At 52.3% G+C, this 17,891-nt stretch overlaps 1 protein-coding gene across 4 annotated transcripts in view; it reads left to right on the top strand.

Annotated features, from left to right (window-relative positions):
• LMF1 (lipase maturation factor 1) overlaps positions 1–17,891 on the top strand; it is an 82,984-nt gene that overhangs the window by 48,355 nt on the left and 16,738 nt on the right. For 2 of the 4 annotated variants that reach the window (XM_024759392.1, XM_024759394.1), the window contains exon 4: positions 16,642–16,751. In XM_024759392.1, the coding sequence (XP_024615160.1) occupies positions 16,642–16,751 (110 nt within the window). The remainder of the gene's footprint in view (positions 1–16,641; positions 16,752–17,891) is intronic. The other 2 variants (XM_024759393.1, XM_024759395.1) reach the window with 1 other exon arrangement.

Genomic DNA, 17,891 nt, shown 5'->3' with positions numbered 1-17,891 from the left:
TCACCAGGCAGAGGTCTGGGCGACTTTGTGTACTTTCCCTTCCGCCTCTGCCCTGCTTGTTACGCTAAAATGTAAAATACCCATTTCTTTCACATCGTCCAGACAGTCTAGTGTCTGTTTGCTCTAAGTCATTCCTCGTGGGGGAAAATACAAGCCTGCAGGGCGGTGGGGGCCGGTGCTGGTTCTCCTGCAAAGTCGCTGTCCTCCACTGCCCCATGCTGCCCCTTCCTTGTCAAATGTTCGGTTTACTCATGGGCTTCTTATGTGAGGGGGGCCACGTCCCCCAGGCAGCACAGCGCCGCCTTGCCCTCTGCAGCTCTCTGTATTTGAAGCCCCCGTCGCCCCACATCCTGGCTGGTGCCACAGTCTGCTGGGAAGACTGAACTAGCAAGTGATGGCATCTGCTGTCAAGGGGAATGGGCCAGTCCTCAAGCAGGACTGTGGGTTCCCACTCCCACAGGCTCCCCTCCTGGACTCCCAGGGTGTTGGCCGTCACGCCGTAGTGGTTCAGGTAGCTGCCACGTCTGCACCCAGGCTCCGGGGGCACTGCAGGTAGCTGGGTGCAGAGGGATGAGCTCTGAGGCAGGGGGGTGGGGGTGGGGGGTGGGAGACAGGCCAGGGTGGTTGGCCAGGTTCCCGACCCAGCGGGGTATGAGCAACTACAGACACTTGGAAACACCATGTTGGGTGATTGTGTGGGTCCCGATTCCACGGCAAAGTGTGATGCTTTCCCTAAACTCATTTTTCCATTTAATTAGAAAGATGAGCATGGTTTTCATAGGTCCCTTTGATGAAACACGAAACCGTGAGCAGTCTCACCACCGCACAGGTGTTCTTAGCTTCAAGGCTGCTGTTGCTTGTCCGTCTAGGACTCAATTGTAGATTCTCTCTCAGCTGGCTTTAAAAAGCATAAAAACATATGCATTGTTTCTAAGGACTTTATCAGGACCCTCCTGGGACGGTAGCTTCGGCTGCAGAGCTCTGGGTGGCAGAGCTGTCAGGTTGCTCTGAGCCCGGTTCATGGCTGCACAAACTCCCACGATGCCTCACAGGGGCGGCGAGTCATTAGCATGTTGTAAAGCACCTTTTATGGCATTTTGATTGACTGTTAGCACCAGCTGAATAAAAAATTATCAGGTGCACTAAAAGGTGTAATTACTTGATTCCGTCTGTACGTTGGATATTATTAACCTCCCTTCGTAGGAAAGCAGAACGACAGAGTTGACTTGATAAAAAGGAGTGACAGCAGCAAGTTGTCCAGTCCGTAGGAGCTGAGCAGACGCTGCCCGGGATGAGCCCGGCCCCGATTTTCTGCTGCTCGATCAGAACTGGTGACTGTCCCAGACGCTCAGACCCGCTTGTGGTTCTGTAGTCTGGCCATGCTTCACATGCCCCAGAGGACAGATTGGTCCTTTCAGAGCTCAGCCTCAGAGGGGATCCCAGGTCATGTGGGTGGGGGTGCCCGAGCAGAAGGAAGGAAACCTCTCTGCCTGCTGATGGCCTGGTCCCCCCAGGTGCCCGGGGTGCAGTCGGTGCGGCCACTCCATCCTCGGGTGTCTGGAGAGGTGGCACCAGGCTGCCCTTCTCTGGAAGCAGCTGGAAACTGGACACATGGTGACACAAATGTTTTCACACCCGACGATAGCCAGGTGGGCCGGGGTCCAGAGGGAAACTCTCGAGCCGAGCCCTTGACTGCCTGGCTCTTCGGGGAGGCTGGGGTCCTTGCCGCGGGGAGGCAGTGATGGCCGGAGGGCTTCCTGCTGGAGGCAGCGGCCAGGGCACAGAGGGGAGGAATCTGTGCAGAGGATGCAGCTCCAAGGACAAAGCATCACTTCTGTCCAAAATGCATCCTCTGATCTAACCATGAGGAAGCATCAGACATGCCCCAACTGCGGGACGTTCTGCACAGCTTCTGACCAGCATTTCAAGTATCCAAGTCATACCTTAATTAAAGCCTAAGGAGCCGTCAGCCAGGACGTTAGTGGGAAGCTGGTGAAACCCAAGTAGGGTTGAAGTAGTAGTGACACGTGTACAGGGTCTCCTTGTCATTTTTACAGCTTTTCTGAAGTCTAAGATTTTCTTCAAAATAAAAGGTTATAGAGAAGTAGTATGGGCAACTTTATGCACGTGAAGTGGGCAGTTAGAGGACATAGAGGTAGGTAGGTTTCTGACACTGACACAAGAGGGTCAGCACAGCTGAATCATTTTATAAACTGAGTCACTAAACATGCAAAAGGTACCTCCCACAGAAAACTCCAGGCCCAGACGACTCCACTAATGAGATTTATCAAATATTTAAGGAAGAAGTGATAACAAATCTACACACATTCAGAAAACGGGAGAGGGGACCCTTCCCAGCTCACTCTCCTGAGGCCGGTGAAGACAAGGACATTTCAAAAAGGGAAGTTACAGAATACTGTTCTTCAAGAGCACAAACAAAAATTATCAAGGAATTATTCGCAAATGAATCCAGAGTACATAAAGTTGTCAAGTCCACGTGGGATTTTCCCCAGAATGCAAGGCTGGTAGGACATGAATAAATAGATGTAATTCACCAAGTTACCAGATATAAGGAAGAAAGAGATCAAATGATATGTTCATCTCATTCTAGGTAGAAAAAGCATTAGACAATGTTAAACACTTATTCACAATAACCAAAAAAATTCTCAGCAAACTAGAAATAGAAGGAAACTTCTTCAACCTGATAAAAGATAACTATACAGACTACCTACAGCTAACGTCATACTAAATGGTGAAAGACTGAACACTTCCTCTAAGACTGGGAACAGGGCAGTGGTGGCCAACCTCCTCATGGCTAGTCAACAGTGTGTTGAAGATCTTAACTTGTGCATTAAAGCAAGAAAAAGTGGTGAAGGCCCTGAAGATTGGAACAGAGGAAGTAAAATTATCTCTGTTCATCACGTATGTGGAAGATCACAAGGGCCGTAGAACTAGGGATTGAAGTCGACCAGTGTGCAGGACTCAGGGCCAGTAGTTCCATGAGCTGGCAAAAACTGTCAAAAACATGAAAGTTTAAAATATACCCCTAACATCCACAACCATAAAATACTTAGGAAGTTTTCACAGAAGTGCAACACTTGTGCTCTGAAAACCACCAAACGTCACTGAGAGGAGACTTGGGCAAGTAGGTCTTCCACGTTGTGGTCAGAAGGCTCGTTACCAGCCAAGGGTCAGTTGTCCCCAAACTGGTCGATAGATTTCGTGCAGCCCCAAACATAATCCTAGAAGGGTTTTCTTTTTAGAAATTAACGAACCGAGTCTTAGGTGTGCGTGGAAATGCGCAGGACCTAGTCTTGAATGAGAGTAAAGTTGTCGGCATCACACTGCTTGTGGGTTCAGGCCTTCCCAGAGGATGTGGCCCTTGAGGCACCAGGGGAGGTGAGAAGCCAAGAGCCGTATCGACGGGGTGGTTCAGTCTGGAAGTAGTCCCACACTGAAGTCACGGTCAAGTGACCTCTGGACAAGACAGCAAGTCAGTTCAGCTGAGAAAGAAAAGTGTCTCCCCCGCCAGTGCTGGGTATCCACACGGGCACACGGACCCCACCCCCCACCACACCACACACGACAGTCAGTTCGAGGTGGACGCAAACATAAAACCAAGACACTCCTCGCAGATAACTTAGAACGTTCACAGTCTCGGAGAGGCAAAGATTGCTTACAGCACAGAAACCATTAACCATAAGAGAAAAAAATGGGTAAACTGTACGTCAAAACAATGAAAATCTTGGGTTCTTCAAAAGACACCATGAAAAAATGGCAAGCCACAGGTTGCAGGGAGAACTCACAACACACACCTGGCAGAACCTCCGTGTGGAGTATATGAAGAACTCATGCATGTCACTAACGGACAGTTCACTCTGAAAAAGGGAGAGGTCTCGGCAGGCATGCGCGTGGCCGTCCCAGCACTTGCACGAAACACACATGGATGGACGCTGAGGTCCCACCCCCTCAAGAGGACAGAACTTAGCGGCTGACCAAACCAAATACTGGCTCACTCAAGTTGCTGTAACAAAACACCACAGCCCAGGTGGCTTAAACCACATTTATTTTCTCACAGTTCTGGAGGCTAGAAGTCCGGGGTCGGTGTTGCAGCCAATTCTGTTCCCGGCGAGGACTCTCCCTGGCTTGCAGATGCCACCCTCACACTGTGTCCTCACCTGTTGGGTCAGCTGCCCCCCCCACATGACCTCCTTGACCCTGCGTGACTCCCTTGGTCCAGACGCAGCCGCACTGGGGGTCAGGGCCTCGATATACGAATGTTGAGGGGCGCGAGCAAGAGGGACTCCCTGCGTGCTCTCCTGTGGGCATGTAAAACAGTGCAGCCACTTGGGGAGGCAGTTTGGCATTTACTTTCTGAGTTGACCCCACGCCCACCCTGTCCCCCAGAGTTTCCACTCGATACGTAACCCAGGAGAAGTGGAAACGTGGTCACAGAGGCCTTTTACACAAACACTCGTGGCAGCATTATCCACATGCACCAAGGACTGGAAACCAACCACAGTCCACCAGCAGGAGGATGGGGGCAGCCTGGCCCAAATCCCCCAAAGGCAAACCACCCAGCCGGACAGGGACCCAGTGCTGAGCCCACAGGCATCGTGTGGCTGAGAGCACTAGCCAGGAAGGGGTCCCACGTGAGTCCTTGTGAAGGTTCTGGAATCGGCGGAGCCAGCAGGCGGCCACAGACCCAGAGGCTCTGTCACATCTGGGATGTGGGGTGGCGATTGATGGGTGTGTAGGAACTCTCGGGGCAATGGGGTGAGGCTCCACGGGCATGCACATCCACACAAGCCCCTCAGCTGCAGCTTCAGGACAGGACATAAGTCATTTCCTGCAACCTAACAAGAGGTCACCCTAAGGGGAGCCTCGGGAGGTGGTCCATCAGCCCCACAAAGAGCAGAGTTGTGCACATCCATCCGAGCCGGGTTTTCCTGGGCTGAGCACCAGTTGACACAACATGCCTTCAAGCCCTGGAAAGACCATCAGCCCCGCCAGGCACTGCAGCTCGAGACAGGCTCCCAGACGCTGCTCCCTACCTGTTGCCCGAGCCAACCGCGGGCCTGGCCTATGCGGCGTGAGTTCTCGTTATTCGTTCCCGCTGATACAGAGGTGACTTGACGGCCCCAAACTGTCGCCACACGGGCCGGGGGGGCAGGGTGGCCACCCCACGTTGGTGTGATTGGAACTGGAATTCAGGCCGTCCCACGCTGGGGCTTCAAAGCTGTGCGGCAGTTCTGTGCGTTGGCATCCTGGGGCCAGACCAAAGCAACGAGGAGCTGCCAGTTCCTCACAGGAGAGGGCAGACCAGGCCCAGATGCACTCCTTCCTTTTCCGTCCTCAGAGCAAAGAGTGGAGACTCTCTCACCTGCAGGAAATGGTAGATGGTGTAGGTGTTCGAGTCACTGTGGTTAAGCCCTTTAGTTATGCTTTAAAGATAAAAGTTTTCACTTTTGGACTTCCCTGGTGGCGCACTGGTTAAGAATCCACCTGCCAATGCAGGGGACACAGGTTCGAGCCCTGGTCTGGGAAGATCCCACATGCCGCAGAGCAACTAAGCCCGTGTGCCACAACTAGTGAGCCTGTGCTCTAGAGTCCCAGAGACACAACTACTGAAGCCCACGCACCTAGAGCCCATGCTCCACAACAAGAGAAGCAACCTCAATGAGAAGCCCTCGCGCTGCAATGAAGAGTAGCCCCCACTCGCCGCAACTAGAGAAAGCCGGCGCACAGCAACGAAGACCCAACAAGCCAAAAAATAAATAAGTAAACAAACAAAAAACTATTTAAAAATTTTTTTTTCACTTTTATCTCAATCTGTTTTTGTAGCTGAGTTCATACTGGCCGAAGTTTTCAGCTGGAGCATATTAAACACCTGTCGTGGAAGCCAGAGCCCTTGGCTCCTGGTCCCAGTGCTTATTCCATAGGGAGTGGGCGGGGATGTTCTACACGGGCGTCCTCAATGGTTCCAGCCCGTGCTGGGCCCGAGAACTGTGCTCACTCGATGGCTGACATTCTGGGAACTGAGCCAGTATCCGTGCTACTGGGAGTTCTCATACCTGGACAACGCCAAGGGGATACCAGCTGGGTCAGTCTGACCCCCGGGAAGTCAAAGAACAAAACCTGTCTCTTTTCTGCACCTCCCTCCCTCCAGCCTGGCTCCCGGGGGTGTGTACACGTGGCCATCGGGTGGCAGTGGCTGGCATCTCCCTCTTCCCATAGGAGCCTTGCTTGGTGTGAGGGCTGCCTCACAGGGGTGTCCTGGGCCCACGGGGCGAGTGGCAGTGAGAAGAGGCGGTGCCCGGATGTTCAGAGTCATCAAACATGGGAAGTAGGAACCTGTCCTGCTGCTAGATGTCTGGCAGTGAGGGGAACCCGTCCTGCTGCTGGATGTCTGGAGTGGGGGAACCGGTCCGGCTGCTGGATGTCTAGGTGGGTGGGGAAGGCTGTCCTGCTACTGGATGTCTGGAGCAGGGGTGGGGGACCCGTCCTGCTGCTGGATGTCTGGGGGTGGTGTGGATAACTGTCTCCTGGACGGCTGCTTCCACTTGCATTAACTAGGCTGTTAGCGTGGCTTTTATTTTCCTGTATATTCTCTCTACAGTTCTTCCAATGTCTTTTACTACCTTTCTCCTGATACTAAATTGTTTTTATTTTATTGCTTCACATTTTGAGTTAAGAACTTAATTCCCTAAGATGACATGATACTATACATAGAGAATCCTAAAGACGCTACCAGAAAACTACTAGAACTAATCAATGAATATGGTAAAGTAGCAGGATACAAAATTAATGCACAGAAATCTCTTGCATTCCTATACACTAATGATGAAAAACCTGAAAGAGAAATTAAGGAAACACTCCCATTTACCATTGCAACAAAAAGAATAAAATACCTAGGAATAAACCTACCTAAGGAGACAAAAGACCTGTATGCAGAAAACTGTAAGACACTGATGAAAGAAATTAAAGATGGTACAAGCAGATAGAGAGATATACCATGTTCTTGGATTGGAAGAATCAACATTGTGAAAATGACTATACTAGCCAAAGCAATCTACAGATTCAGTGCAATCCCTATCAAACGACCAATGGCATTTTTCACAGAACTAGAACAAAAAATTTCACAATTTGTATGGAAACACAAAAGACCCCGAATAGCCAAAGCAATCTTGAGAAAGAAAAACGGAGCTGGAGGAATCAGGCTCCCTGACTTCAGACTATACTACAAAGCTATGGTAATCAAGACAGTATGGTACTGGCACAAAAACAGAAATATAGATCAATGGAACAGGATAGAAAGCCCAGAGATAAACCCACACACATATGGTCACCTTATTTTTGATAAAGGAGGCAAGAATATACAATGGAGAAAAGACAGCCTCTTCAATAAGTGGTGCTGGGAAAACGGGACAGCTACATGTAAAAGAATGAAATTAGAACACTCCCTAACACCATACACAAAAATAAACTCAAAATGGATTAAAGACCTAAATGTAAGGCCAGACACTATAAAACTCATAGAGGAAAACATAGGCGTGGACGGGAATAAAGATGCAGACGTAGAGAATGGACTTGAGGACATGGGGATGGGGAAGGGTAAGCTGGGACGAAGTGAGAGAGTGGCATGGACGTATATACACTACCAAACATAAAATAGATAGCTAGTGGGAAGCAGCCGCATAGCACAGGGAGATCAGCTCGGTACTTTGTGACCACCTAGAGGGGTGGGATAGGAAGGGTGGGAGGGAGATGCAAGAGGGAGGAGATATGGGGATATACGTATATGTATAGCTGATTCACTTTGTTATAAAGCAGAAACTAACACACCATAGTAAAGCAGTTATACTCCAATAAAGATGTTTTAAAAAAAGAAAACTTAATACTGTAACTTTTCATTGAGCAGAATTGCAGCTAAAATCAGCAGTTTTCATTGAGATTTGCATCTTGGCTATGGCTAGGGCAGGTCATTTTCACTTTTTTTTTTGGCTGCTCCATGCAGCTTGTGGGATTTTAGCTCCCCAGCCAGGGACTGAACCCAGGCCCTCAGCAGTAAAAGCACCAAGTCCTAACCACTGGACCACCGGGGAATTCCCTGGAGCAGGTTGTTTTTATGTGAAATGGAGGGGATGCAACATAAAAGGAGGCTCTGGAGAACCTGGGCATGAAGAGGAGCCTCTGGGCCCTCAGAGGCGGCACGAGGATGTGCTTTCCTGTCCGTACCTGGGCAACCGCCATGTAACCCGCAGGCTGCAGACAGCAGCCTCAAGTCCCTTCTCGCTATTCAGAAGGGGCTCAGTTGCTAACCACCTGTGCTGCCCACAGCTCTGTGCTCACACCTGCTGCACACCCCATGGGGCCCCGATGCTCCTTGTGTGCAGACTGTCCCTGTCTTGTTAACACAAAAAAAAGCTATATCTAAGATGGAGAAAATAGAGGCCCACAGGACCTACCGTTTCGGGGTCAGAATTCAGCAGGGCCAGGAGCCACAGCCATGCTGTGATTGAAGGACACCGTGAGAAAACACTGTCTTCACCTAACTGGCAGTTTTGTCTGAGATCCTGCCGTAAAGTCACCTGGAATATTATGAAAGCTTCGGGCCAATAAATTGGACAACATAAGTGAAATGGAGGAATTCCTTGACAAGTGCAGCTTACTAAAACTGAGACAGAAGGAAACAGGAAATCGAAAGGACTCCATATCTGGTAAATAAATTGAATCTGTAATCAAAAACCATTCCAGAAAGAAGGTAGGCACAGTGAAATCAAACATTTGAAATAAAACATTTGAAACACCAGTGAAATCAAACATTTAAAGAGGAAATAATAGCAATCCTACACAAACTCTTGGAAAATAGCAGAGGCAGGGACACTTCCCAAATTGTTTTCTGTGACCATCATAAGAGTGATACCAAAACCTGATGAGGACAGGACAAAAAGGAAAATAGAAACCAGCGTCCCTCACAAAGACACAGAAACCCTTAGCAAAACATTGGCAAATCAAACTCGGCAATAAAAGAGGCATGGTTTATCTCAGGAATGCAAGATTGGTTTAATATTTGAAAATCAACTAATGAAATTCACTATACAACAGAATAAAACTGAAGAATGATTTTTTTCTCCTCAACAGATGTAAAAAGTACACGATACAATGCAGTACCCACTCAAGGGCGTGTTAGATTGGCTTTCCTCAGTGGTGATAGAATGAGAGCATTCATGTGTGATTAGAAACAGGCCTGTTGTCTGTTTTTGCTGCTGCTCTTCAACACTGTATTGGAAGTCCTAGTGCAATAAAACAAGAAAAAGAAAGCCATAAAGATTCCCAAAAAAGAAATGAAACTTATTCACAGACATGGTTGTACATGTACAAAACCCAGTGGAATCTTAAAAAGCAACTACTAAAGTGAATACATTAATTTAGCAAGGTTGCAGGATACAAGGTCAATGTGAAAAATAAACTGTACATCATATACTATTACAAAGTCATTAGAGGGGACTTCCCTGGTGACGCAGTGGTTAAGAATCCACCTGCCAATGCAGGGGACACGGGTTCGAGCCCTGGTCTGGGAAGATCCCACGTGCCACAAAGCAACTAAGCCAGCATGCCACAACTACTGAGCCTGCTCTCTGGAGCCCGCGAGCCACAACTACTGAGCCCACGTGCCACAACTACTGAAGCCCGCGTGCCTAGAGCCTGCGCAGCAACGAAGAGTAGCCCCTGCTCACCACAGCTAGAGAAAGCCCGTGCACAGCAACAAAGACCCAACACAGCCATAAATAAATAAATAAATAGATATGTCGTTTTCCACCCAGGTTTATATGTAGACTCAAGGTAATTCCTGTAAAATTCCCAGTGGGCTTTTTGGGAAAAGTGACATGTTGATTCTAAAATTTACATAGAAATAAAAAGAAATTTGAAAAAGAACAAAGTTGGAGGACTTATACTTCCTGATTTTAGAGTTTAATTTAAAACTGAAGTATGGGGACTTCCCTGGTGGTCCAGTGGATAAAACTCCGTGCTCCCAATGCAGGGGGCCCTGGTTCAATCCCTGGTCAGGGAACTAGATCCCACATGCTACAACTAAGGAGCCTGCGTGCCTCAACTAAGGAGCTGGCGAGCCACAACTGAAGAGCCCACCTGCCACAAGTAAGACCTGTGCAACCAAATAAATATTAAAAATAAGTAAATAAAACTGGGCTTCCTTGGTGGTGCAGTGGTTGAGAGTCCGCCTGCCGATGCAGGGGACACGGGTTCGTGCCCTGGTCTGGGAAGATCCCACATGCCACGGAGTGGCTAGGCCCGTGAGCCATGGCCGCTGAGCCTGCGCATCCGGAGCCTGTGCTCCACAACGGGAGAGGCCACAACAGTGAGAGGCCCGCATACCACAAAAAAATAAATAAATGAATGAATGAATGAAACTGAAGTATGGTATTGATCTAAACTGGAAAAATAGATCAGTAGAAGAGAAGAGAGTCCAGAGATAGACCCACACCTCTGCTGTCAGCTGATATTCACCCAAGGTACCAAGTCAAGTCAATGGGAAAATGAAAGTCATTTTTTTACAAATAGTACTAAAATAATTGGAAATCTGTATAGAAGAGTAAAATGAGCTTTGAGTGCTCTTTCATCTGTACCAAACTCTAATTTGAAGTAAATCATGGACCTAAACATAAAAGCAAAACCAAAAAGTTCTTAGAAGAAAACATAAAAGAATATCTCCCAGAAACAGACCCACACAGATGCAGTTGATTTATTTTCAACCAAGGCAATAAGGCAAATCAGTGGGGCAAGAAAAAATAATTTTTTTTAACAAACATAAAAGGTAGAATCATAAAATTTTTTGAAGATAGCATAGACAGTTACCTTGGGGTACACAGAGATTTCTTGGACAGGGCACAAAAAGCACTAACCATTAAAGAAAAATATTGATAAATTACACTTCACTGATATTAAATTTCTCCATCTTCAAAATACACCATTACGAAAATGAGTAGGCAAGCCCCGCCTGGGAAACACCTGCAGTGTACAAGTCCAGCTGAAATCTAACATTCGGAACCTGCAGATCACAGTAGGAAGGTGGGTGCAGGACCTGAACATACTTCACCCTCGAAGGGATGGGAACGGCGACGAGGACGTGAAAACTGTGGGGCGGCATTTTGCACCCAGGAGGGGCTGGGTGTAAAGCACTAGCAGCGCCCCAGGTCGGAGGGTCTGTGGGCCATGGGATTCCTGGTGGGAGCGTCACTTGGCTCATAGGGGGTGCGGTGGTGCAGCCTTGCTCAGCAGCTGTAGGCCGGTTTCCTGCAAGGCAAGACATGGCCCCGCCTGTGAGCCCACCTTCCGCTGCCGAGAAAGAAAACCTGTCCACACATGTCTACAGCAGCCCTGCTCATCGTGACCGCAGACCTAGGCACCAGCCCAGTGTCCATCGACGGATGGGCAGCCTGTGGTGCATCCACACAAGGGACAGCGCTCAGCTGGGAGAGGGAACCAACCCCCCGAGGCAGTGATGCAGACAGACCCGAAGTCCCTGGAGGAGCACGGCCAGCCTGAGCCCAGGGCCACAGGCCACCAGCCCCTATGAGTGTGAAACCCCGGGGGCAGGCGAAGGCGGCTCCCTGGCCAGTGCATGTGGAATTGCCTGGAAAGTGGTCACGAAGAATGTTCTGTGGGATGGAAACCTGTGTCCTGTTTTGGGTGGATTCCTGATTGTGTACAATTGTCAGACACATTGAACTGGACATTTCATCTGTGTGCGTTCTGTTTCATGTGAATTGTATCTCAATCCTTTGACTTAAGAATCCATGTGGGGCTTCCCTGGTGGCGCAGTGGTTGAGAGTCCGCCTGCCGATGCAGGGGACACGGGTTCGTGCCCCGGTCCGGGAAGATCCCACATGCCGCGGAGCGGCTGGGCCCGTGAGCCATGGCCGCTGAGCCTGCGCGTCCGGAGCCTGTGCTCCGCAATGGGAGAGGCCACAGCAGTGAGAGGCCCGCGTACAGAAAAAAAAAAAAAAAAGAATCCATGTGAGTTTGCTTTTTCACGCAAGGATCCCTGTGAGATGCAACCCCATTAAAGCCACAGACCTTGGAGATTAGGGGGTCACAGCTTACTGCAGCCCTTGGGCCTCACCCCAGAGCCCACTGTCGGGAGTGAGCCATGCCCCTTTCCGTCCAGACGACACACATTTCTGCCTGAGCTTGCTGGCAGCGATTCCAGGTGTGGTGACGGCCCTCTGTGTCAGCCTCCGAGCAACGCTGTCGCTGCTGCAGCATCTGCGCTGGGCCCACAGCTCCCGCTTCCCTCGCTGGCTGGAGAAGGAGGATTCCTGGAACCCAGCGAGTCTGCACTTGGATCTGTGCACATTCCCTGGAGGCTGGAGGCCCAGGACTGCTCTGAGTGGGTGAAGCAGGTCATCTGAAGCAGTTTCCGCGTTGCTGTGTGGGGTCCCAGAGATGCTCCGGCCCCACAGTGGCAGCAGCGGCTCTGAAAGGTGAGCGAGCGAGACGAGACACCAGACCCGTTAGCAAATAAGAGCAGGAGCTCGGTAGGAAAGAGCCTTCAGGTCGGGGCCTCTCTGGGAGTCAGTTCCTACAGTAAAATCTTATTAACATAATGAAATAAACGTTGGAATGTGACTCACCCCCAAGACCAAGTCAAGCGGGTATCACTGCCACTTCCTTGACGAGCCTGCCGGGTCCTGGGATCACCACTCCAAAATGAGAGCGGTTATTCTAATTTGCTTTATTGCATTAGTGTGGGCTGCTCTGTCCTCCTTCCCATGGTGCCGTCGGCGGAGGCGTCCTGGGAGCCTCTGGGGAGCGCCGTCCACGGGCTCTGACCTCTGCCCAGCTGCACGCCCCTCACATCAGCCCCCTGCCCAGTGGCTCAGCGCCCTCTTTGTGCTGTCTCTCTGCCACTTGTCTCGAACCAGCCTCGGCGGGTTCGAACCCAGCCCTGCAGTAGCTGTGAGGACCCGAGACTGTCCCCTCCACCCACTCCACAGCCCCTGCAGGTCTGGGCAGTTTTCACAAGCTCTCAGGGTTCAGGGAGGGGGCACAACAAGACCCCCCACCAACAGCATCCACGATTTCTCTCTCCCTGCATATTTGGCTCAGAGGTTCCCCTGTAGCTGATGCAGTGCCTGCTATCTGCGTAGATGCACTGCACTGGTAAATTCGGAGGGTTTATTTCCATCTAATCATACCCTGGAGTCTGAAAGTATAGACACTGCCCCAGACCTGGAGAGAAGGGGCTAGGTGGAAACCCTGTGTAGTCTGGGGCCCCTTCAGATGTGGAGACAGGTCAGTCCTGAGAGACCCCAGGCCAGCCTGTGCACACTCAGGTGAGATCTGGGCGCTAAGCCATGAGCCTCACGCTGCGGTCATCCACCTGCTCACAGAGCGTGTGGGGTCCCGTGGGTCCACCTCAGCTCCCAGGGGAGATGCAGAGTGCTGCCGGGTCTGAGCAGAACCGAGGCGTCCCGACCCCCACCCCCCGTGGCTGTGAGCACGTCCCAGACCAGCAGGCCTGCTCCAGGGAGGGAACAGCCCCTCTTCCCGTACCTACAAACCCAGGTTGATGATGCTTCTCCTTTGTGGGAAAGGAGCAGGTGTAGGACTGATCACCCGTGTCTGCAGATGGAGAAAAGGATTTCCAGAGAGACAGACTCTGACGGTGAGAGAACGGGGTGCAGTGTACGTGCAAGATGGGGGCACTGCCGAGGGAGCTCTCGGTGCTGGCTCGGACCCGAGGGCTGTCTCCCCTCCCCCGGCTGCAGGCCTGGGAGCCCCCCACCCAGTTAGGTGTGATGGGACTTGTGCAGCGTCACAGAAATTGATGTTCTTTCTGTGGCAAAAGGCCTTGCTTTTCCCATTTCCAAATGGGAGATTTTAAGGAGCATGTTCTTGGACCCGTGAGCTTTAGAGAGAAGCCCCTGTGCATCCCCCGGGCACCTGCCCCCACCCGCTGCCCATAGGCCTGAGGTCTCCTCGGTCGCCCCAGAATATTCTAGCATCCTGGCACTCACCCTTTCCCCAGGGAGAGCAGAGGTTGTATGGACAGCTGGAGGTCACTCGGTGTGTTACTGGTCTGTCTGTGCCATTTTTTTGGAATTAATTTTGGGCTGAAAAAGGCTCAAAGAAGGCTTTGTTCCTTTGACACTTACTCTGGAAGAAAAAAAAATCCGTGGAAAATCTGACATCTGCATTGTAGAGAGAAATCAATAGATGGGGAGGAATATAATTATCCTCCACTCCCAAAAGAATGTTTCAGATTTTTAAGTGTCTCATACCAGCTTAGAATTTGAATGACATTTTAATTATTTTGTTTTTTTTCTTCTTTGCCTGGTTTGAATCTCCAAAGAGTGCCTCTTGGATTCCAAGGGATGTAGGGAGCAGAGCCTGCACTCACGGGGAGTGAAGTGTGACAGTGGCTGTGTTTTCCTGCCGAACGAGCAGGCACGTTGCCACAGAAACCAGCGGTTCATCCGCGCCGGCAGGACACGATAGGCTTTCTGAAGTGCTGTTTCTGTACAGATGCGACCGTGTATGGCAGAGTTCACACTGGAAGTTGTCTCCGGCACTTCTGTGATCTAAGCAAACCCAGTTTCCGAGACTTGACTAACCGCTTCTCAAAGTGACTAGTTCTGTGAGTCTATAGACAGAGCAGGCGGGTCCTCGGAGCGCGGCTCCACGTCCGCTACACAAGCTCCCCTGACATGGGATCGGCCCCACTGCAGGGCGCCAGGCCCCAGAGAGGTGGGTGCGAAACAGCCACTGGGTGTGAACGGCACCCAGGACAGCTGAGTATCGTGGCCTCTGTGGGACATATTTGTAAACTCTCTGCTGGGCCGCACAGCTAGCTCATGCCTGGCCCATGTGCTCGGCCAGGACACGGTCACTCAGTCTCACTGTGGAAGCTGCCAGCATGGCCGCCACGTGGGCTCTAGCTTCCCTGTTGTTTCTTGTCCCTGCTCCTTTGGGTGTCGCTGCATCTGTGCCACCCACAGGGGCCCAGGCCAGGTGTCAGCTGCCCCCTCGGCCCATCCTGTGGGCTCCACGGTCCAGGCAAGTCCAGGGTGGGCAGTCTTACACCCTGGGCAGCCATCCTACCTTGCTGGCAGCGTGGCCGTCAGAGGACCTGTCGACTCACACTGTCCTGCCCCGGGCTTAGAGCCCTCAACTGCCCCAAAGTCAGTTTTATGTGCGAGTCTGGCTGGGCTGCCACCCCAGGTATTCAACCAAACCCCAGTTCGACGTGGCTGCCAGGCTGTTTTGCAGACGTGATTGAAGTCCACGGTGGGTTGGCTCCAGTGAGGAAGGGTGCCCGGGACAGGCTGGGCAGGTGCGAGGATGGGCTGAGGAGACTCGCCCCCGAGCAGCTGCAGCTGCAAAGACCACCAGCCAAGAGAGCCAGGCCGCCATCCAGGCTGCTTTCTTGGCGACACAGTTTCTCACCTTCCAGACCAGCTGTCATGTGAGACAGACGTTAGGGCTGAATCTGTGCATCCAGCAACAGCTTTACTCCCGTTGGTGAGCAGTTTGCTTCTGACCGTGAAGGGATCGCGTGGAGCTGTGATTCCCAAGGGCAAGTGAACGGGGGAGTGCGGCAGGCAGTGAGCTGACTGTCCTCCTGGCCACTGTGGACCGGCCATGCTGGCCGCTGCCCGGCAGGGAGACTGGCAGGGCTGCAGACAAGCCCGCCCACAGGCTTCACAGCGGAGGCCCTCTCTCCACAGCCACTGTCCCGGTGGACTGGGCAGCACAGGAGTTCCCTGGAGCCCCTCCCGAGCCTGAGCACCGGGGTCTCCCACGTGCTGTGGCCTGAGCACTGGGGTCTCCCATGTGCTGTGGCCTGAGTACCGGGTTCTCCCTTGTACTGTGGCCTAAGCACAGGGTCTCCTGCATGCTGTGGTGGGTGGATATTCTCACCGAGGCCACCAGAGCTCCTGAATCGTCATCACCTTAGCAGTTGGGACATCGTCCCTCCCACGTCTTCCTTGGCGTCTAAGTCAGGTTATGCTCATATGCTTTGCGAATTTGCCCTTTTCTAAAGCCTCACAGGTGCATTACTATGGTGATGCTCAGAGTCTAAAAACTGGGTTTTAAAGAAACACAGGAGGAACTGATTTTATAAAAAGGAAAGAATGGGATTTCCCTGGTGGCGCAGTGATTAAGAATCCGCCTGCCAGTGCAGGGGGACACGGGTTCGAGCCCTGGTCCAGGAAGATCCCACATGCCACAGAGCAACTAAGCCCGTGCACCACAGCTACTGAGCCTGCGCTCTAGAGCCCGCAAGCCACAGCTACTGAGCCCACATGCCACAACTACTGAAGCCCACGCACCTAGAGCCTGTTCTCCGCAACAAGAGAAGCCGCTACAATGAGAAGCCCGCACACCACAATGAAGAGTAGCCCCTGCTCGCCACAACTAGAGAAAGCCCGCTCGCAGCAACAAAGGCCCAACACAGCCAAAAATAAATAATCAATTTATTTTTAAAGCGTTTCTTTTTCCCTGTGTTTGCTACTTTTAGTCCTCAGAAACCCTAAACATGTCTTTCCTGGACTTTGTTCAGATTTTCCCTTTCATGTCGCTTCAGGCATCACATGAGGTCTGTCACTCCCGCAGGTCCATCCGGAGGTGGCTCACATTCCTCTCTGTCTCCTCGGCAGGGCCTGATCAAGATCCGGGGGGACCAGTGCTGGCGGGACCTCACCTGCATGGACTTCCACTACGAGGTGAGCGGCGCGGCTGTGCGGCCATGTGGGGGCACAGGTGCAGGCTGGGATCGTTTCCCTGTGAATCACCCCGAGGGTGTTTGGCGGCGTGGTGTCAGCTCATCCACATTTGCCCCGCGTGCCTGTCACTACCTGTTTTCCTCACGTGGGGCCCTGCGTTCCTGCTGGGTCTGGGGCGCCACCTGTCAAGCAGGATGTCTTCCTCGTTTCCTTCCCCGGGGCAGCGGGCAGCAGTCTCCTCCCTCCTGGGATCCCACTTGGGCTCCTGGAGAGGCCCTGCGGGAAGGAGGGCCCCTTGCAGACACTTCTCTCCTGCCTGTGTCCTGAACCCACCGGGAGCCGGAGCGAGGAGGCCAACGCTGCACCCCGACAACTGCCTCAGCCACCCCGTCACATCAGCACCAGGGAGCCCTGCCCCTTGCCTGCCTCATCCACTTGCCTGTGTCGGCCACTTCTGGGTCAAGGGTGGAGGTCTGGGGACTCAGCCCAGCAGAAATCCCAGGAGGGGCAAAACAAGGGCCAAAGGTCTCATGGGCAGGAGACCCCACCCATCCCTGGCCACTGGGGTCCCAACCCACTGGTGCCTGGCTCTCCCGCCTGGGCGTCTCCAGGACTGGGGGTCGGTGGGGGGGCAGGGGGACGAACAGGAGAGCCTTCAGGAGTGCTTCAGCTCTGAGTCTGCGTTCCCTGCTGGCTGCCAGCCAGGCCCTCTCAGCCCCAGGGGAGCGAAGAAGGTCCCCCGGTGGGTGGGGAACCTCAGCTGGTCTGTGAAGGGGTGGGAACAGAGAAGGAAGGTCTAGCTGGCTCGCCTCCCACCTGGAACGGCTGGTGGGCATGCAGTGGATGCAGTGGGCACACATCCCGCCTGCCTCTGGTGGGGGGGGGCAGTGCAGGGGATCCCAGGCTCCCCTTTCCCTCTGTCTGGTGGGTGTAACCCATGTTGATGAGAGGCAACGTCGGGGGCGGGCGGGGATGGCTCCCCTTGAGGCCTCGCTCCCCCCAGCTGCCTGTGGCTGTAGGTAACGTGGGGCCTTCAGCCCTGAAGAGCGTGCAGGGTCACATGTCCCTCTGCTGCCCGAGGCTGGGCCGCCTCCTGAGCTGGGTCCTGAGATGTGGCAGAGGGGCTGCTCCTGTGCTCAG

The sequence above is a fragment of the Neophocaena asiaeorientalis genome, unplaced genomic scaffold (genome assembly GCF_003031525.2).
Source record: "Neophocaena asiaeorientalis asiaeorientalis breed wild unplaced genomic scaffold, Neophocaena_asiaeorientalis_V1.1 scaffold254, whole genome shotgun sequence".
NCBI lineage: Eukaryota > Metazoa > Chordata > Mammalia > Artiodactyla > Phocoenidae > Neophocaena > Neophocaena asiaeorientalis.
This window is presented reverse-complemented; position numbering and strand designations above follow the sequence as displayed.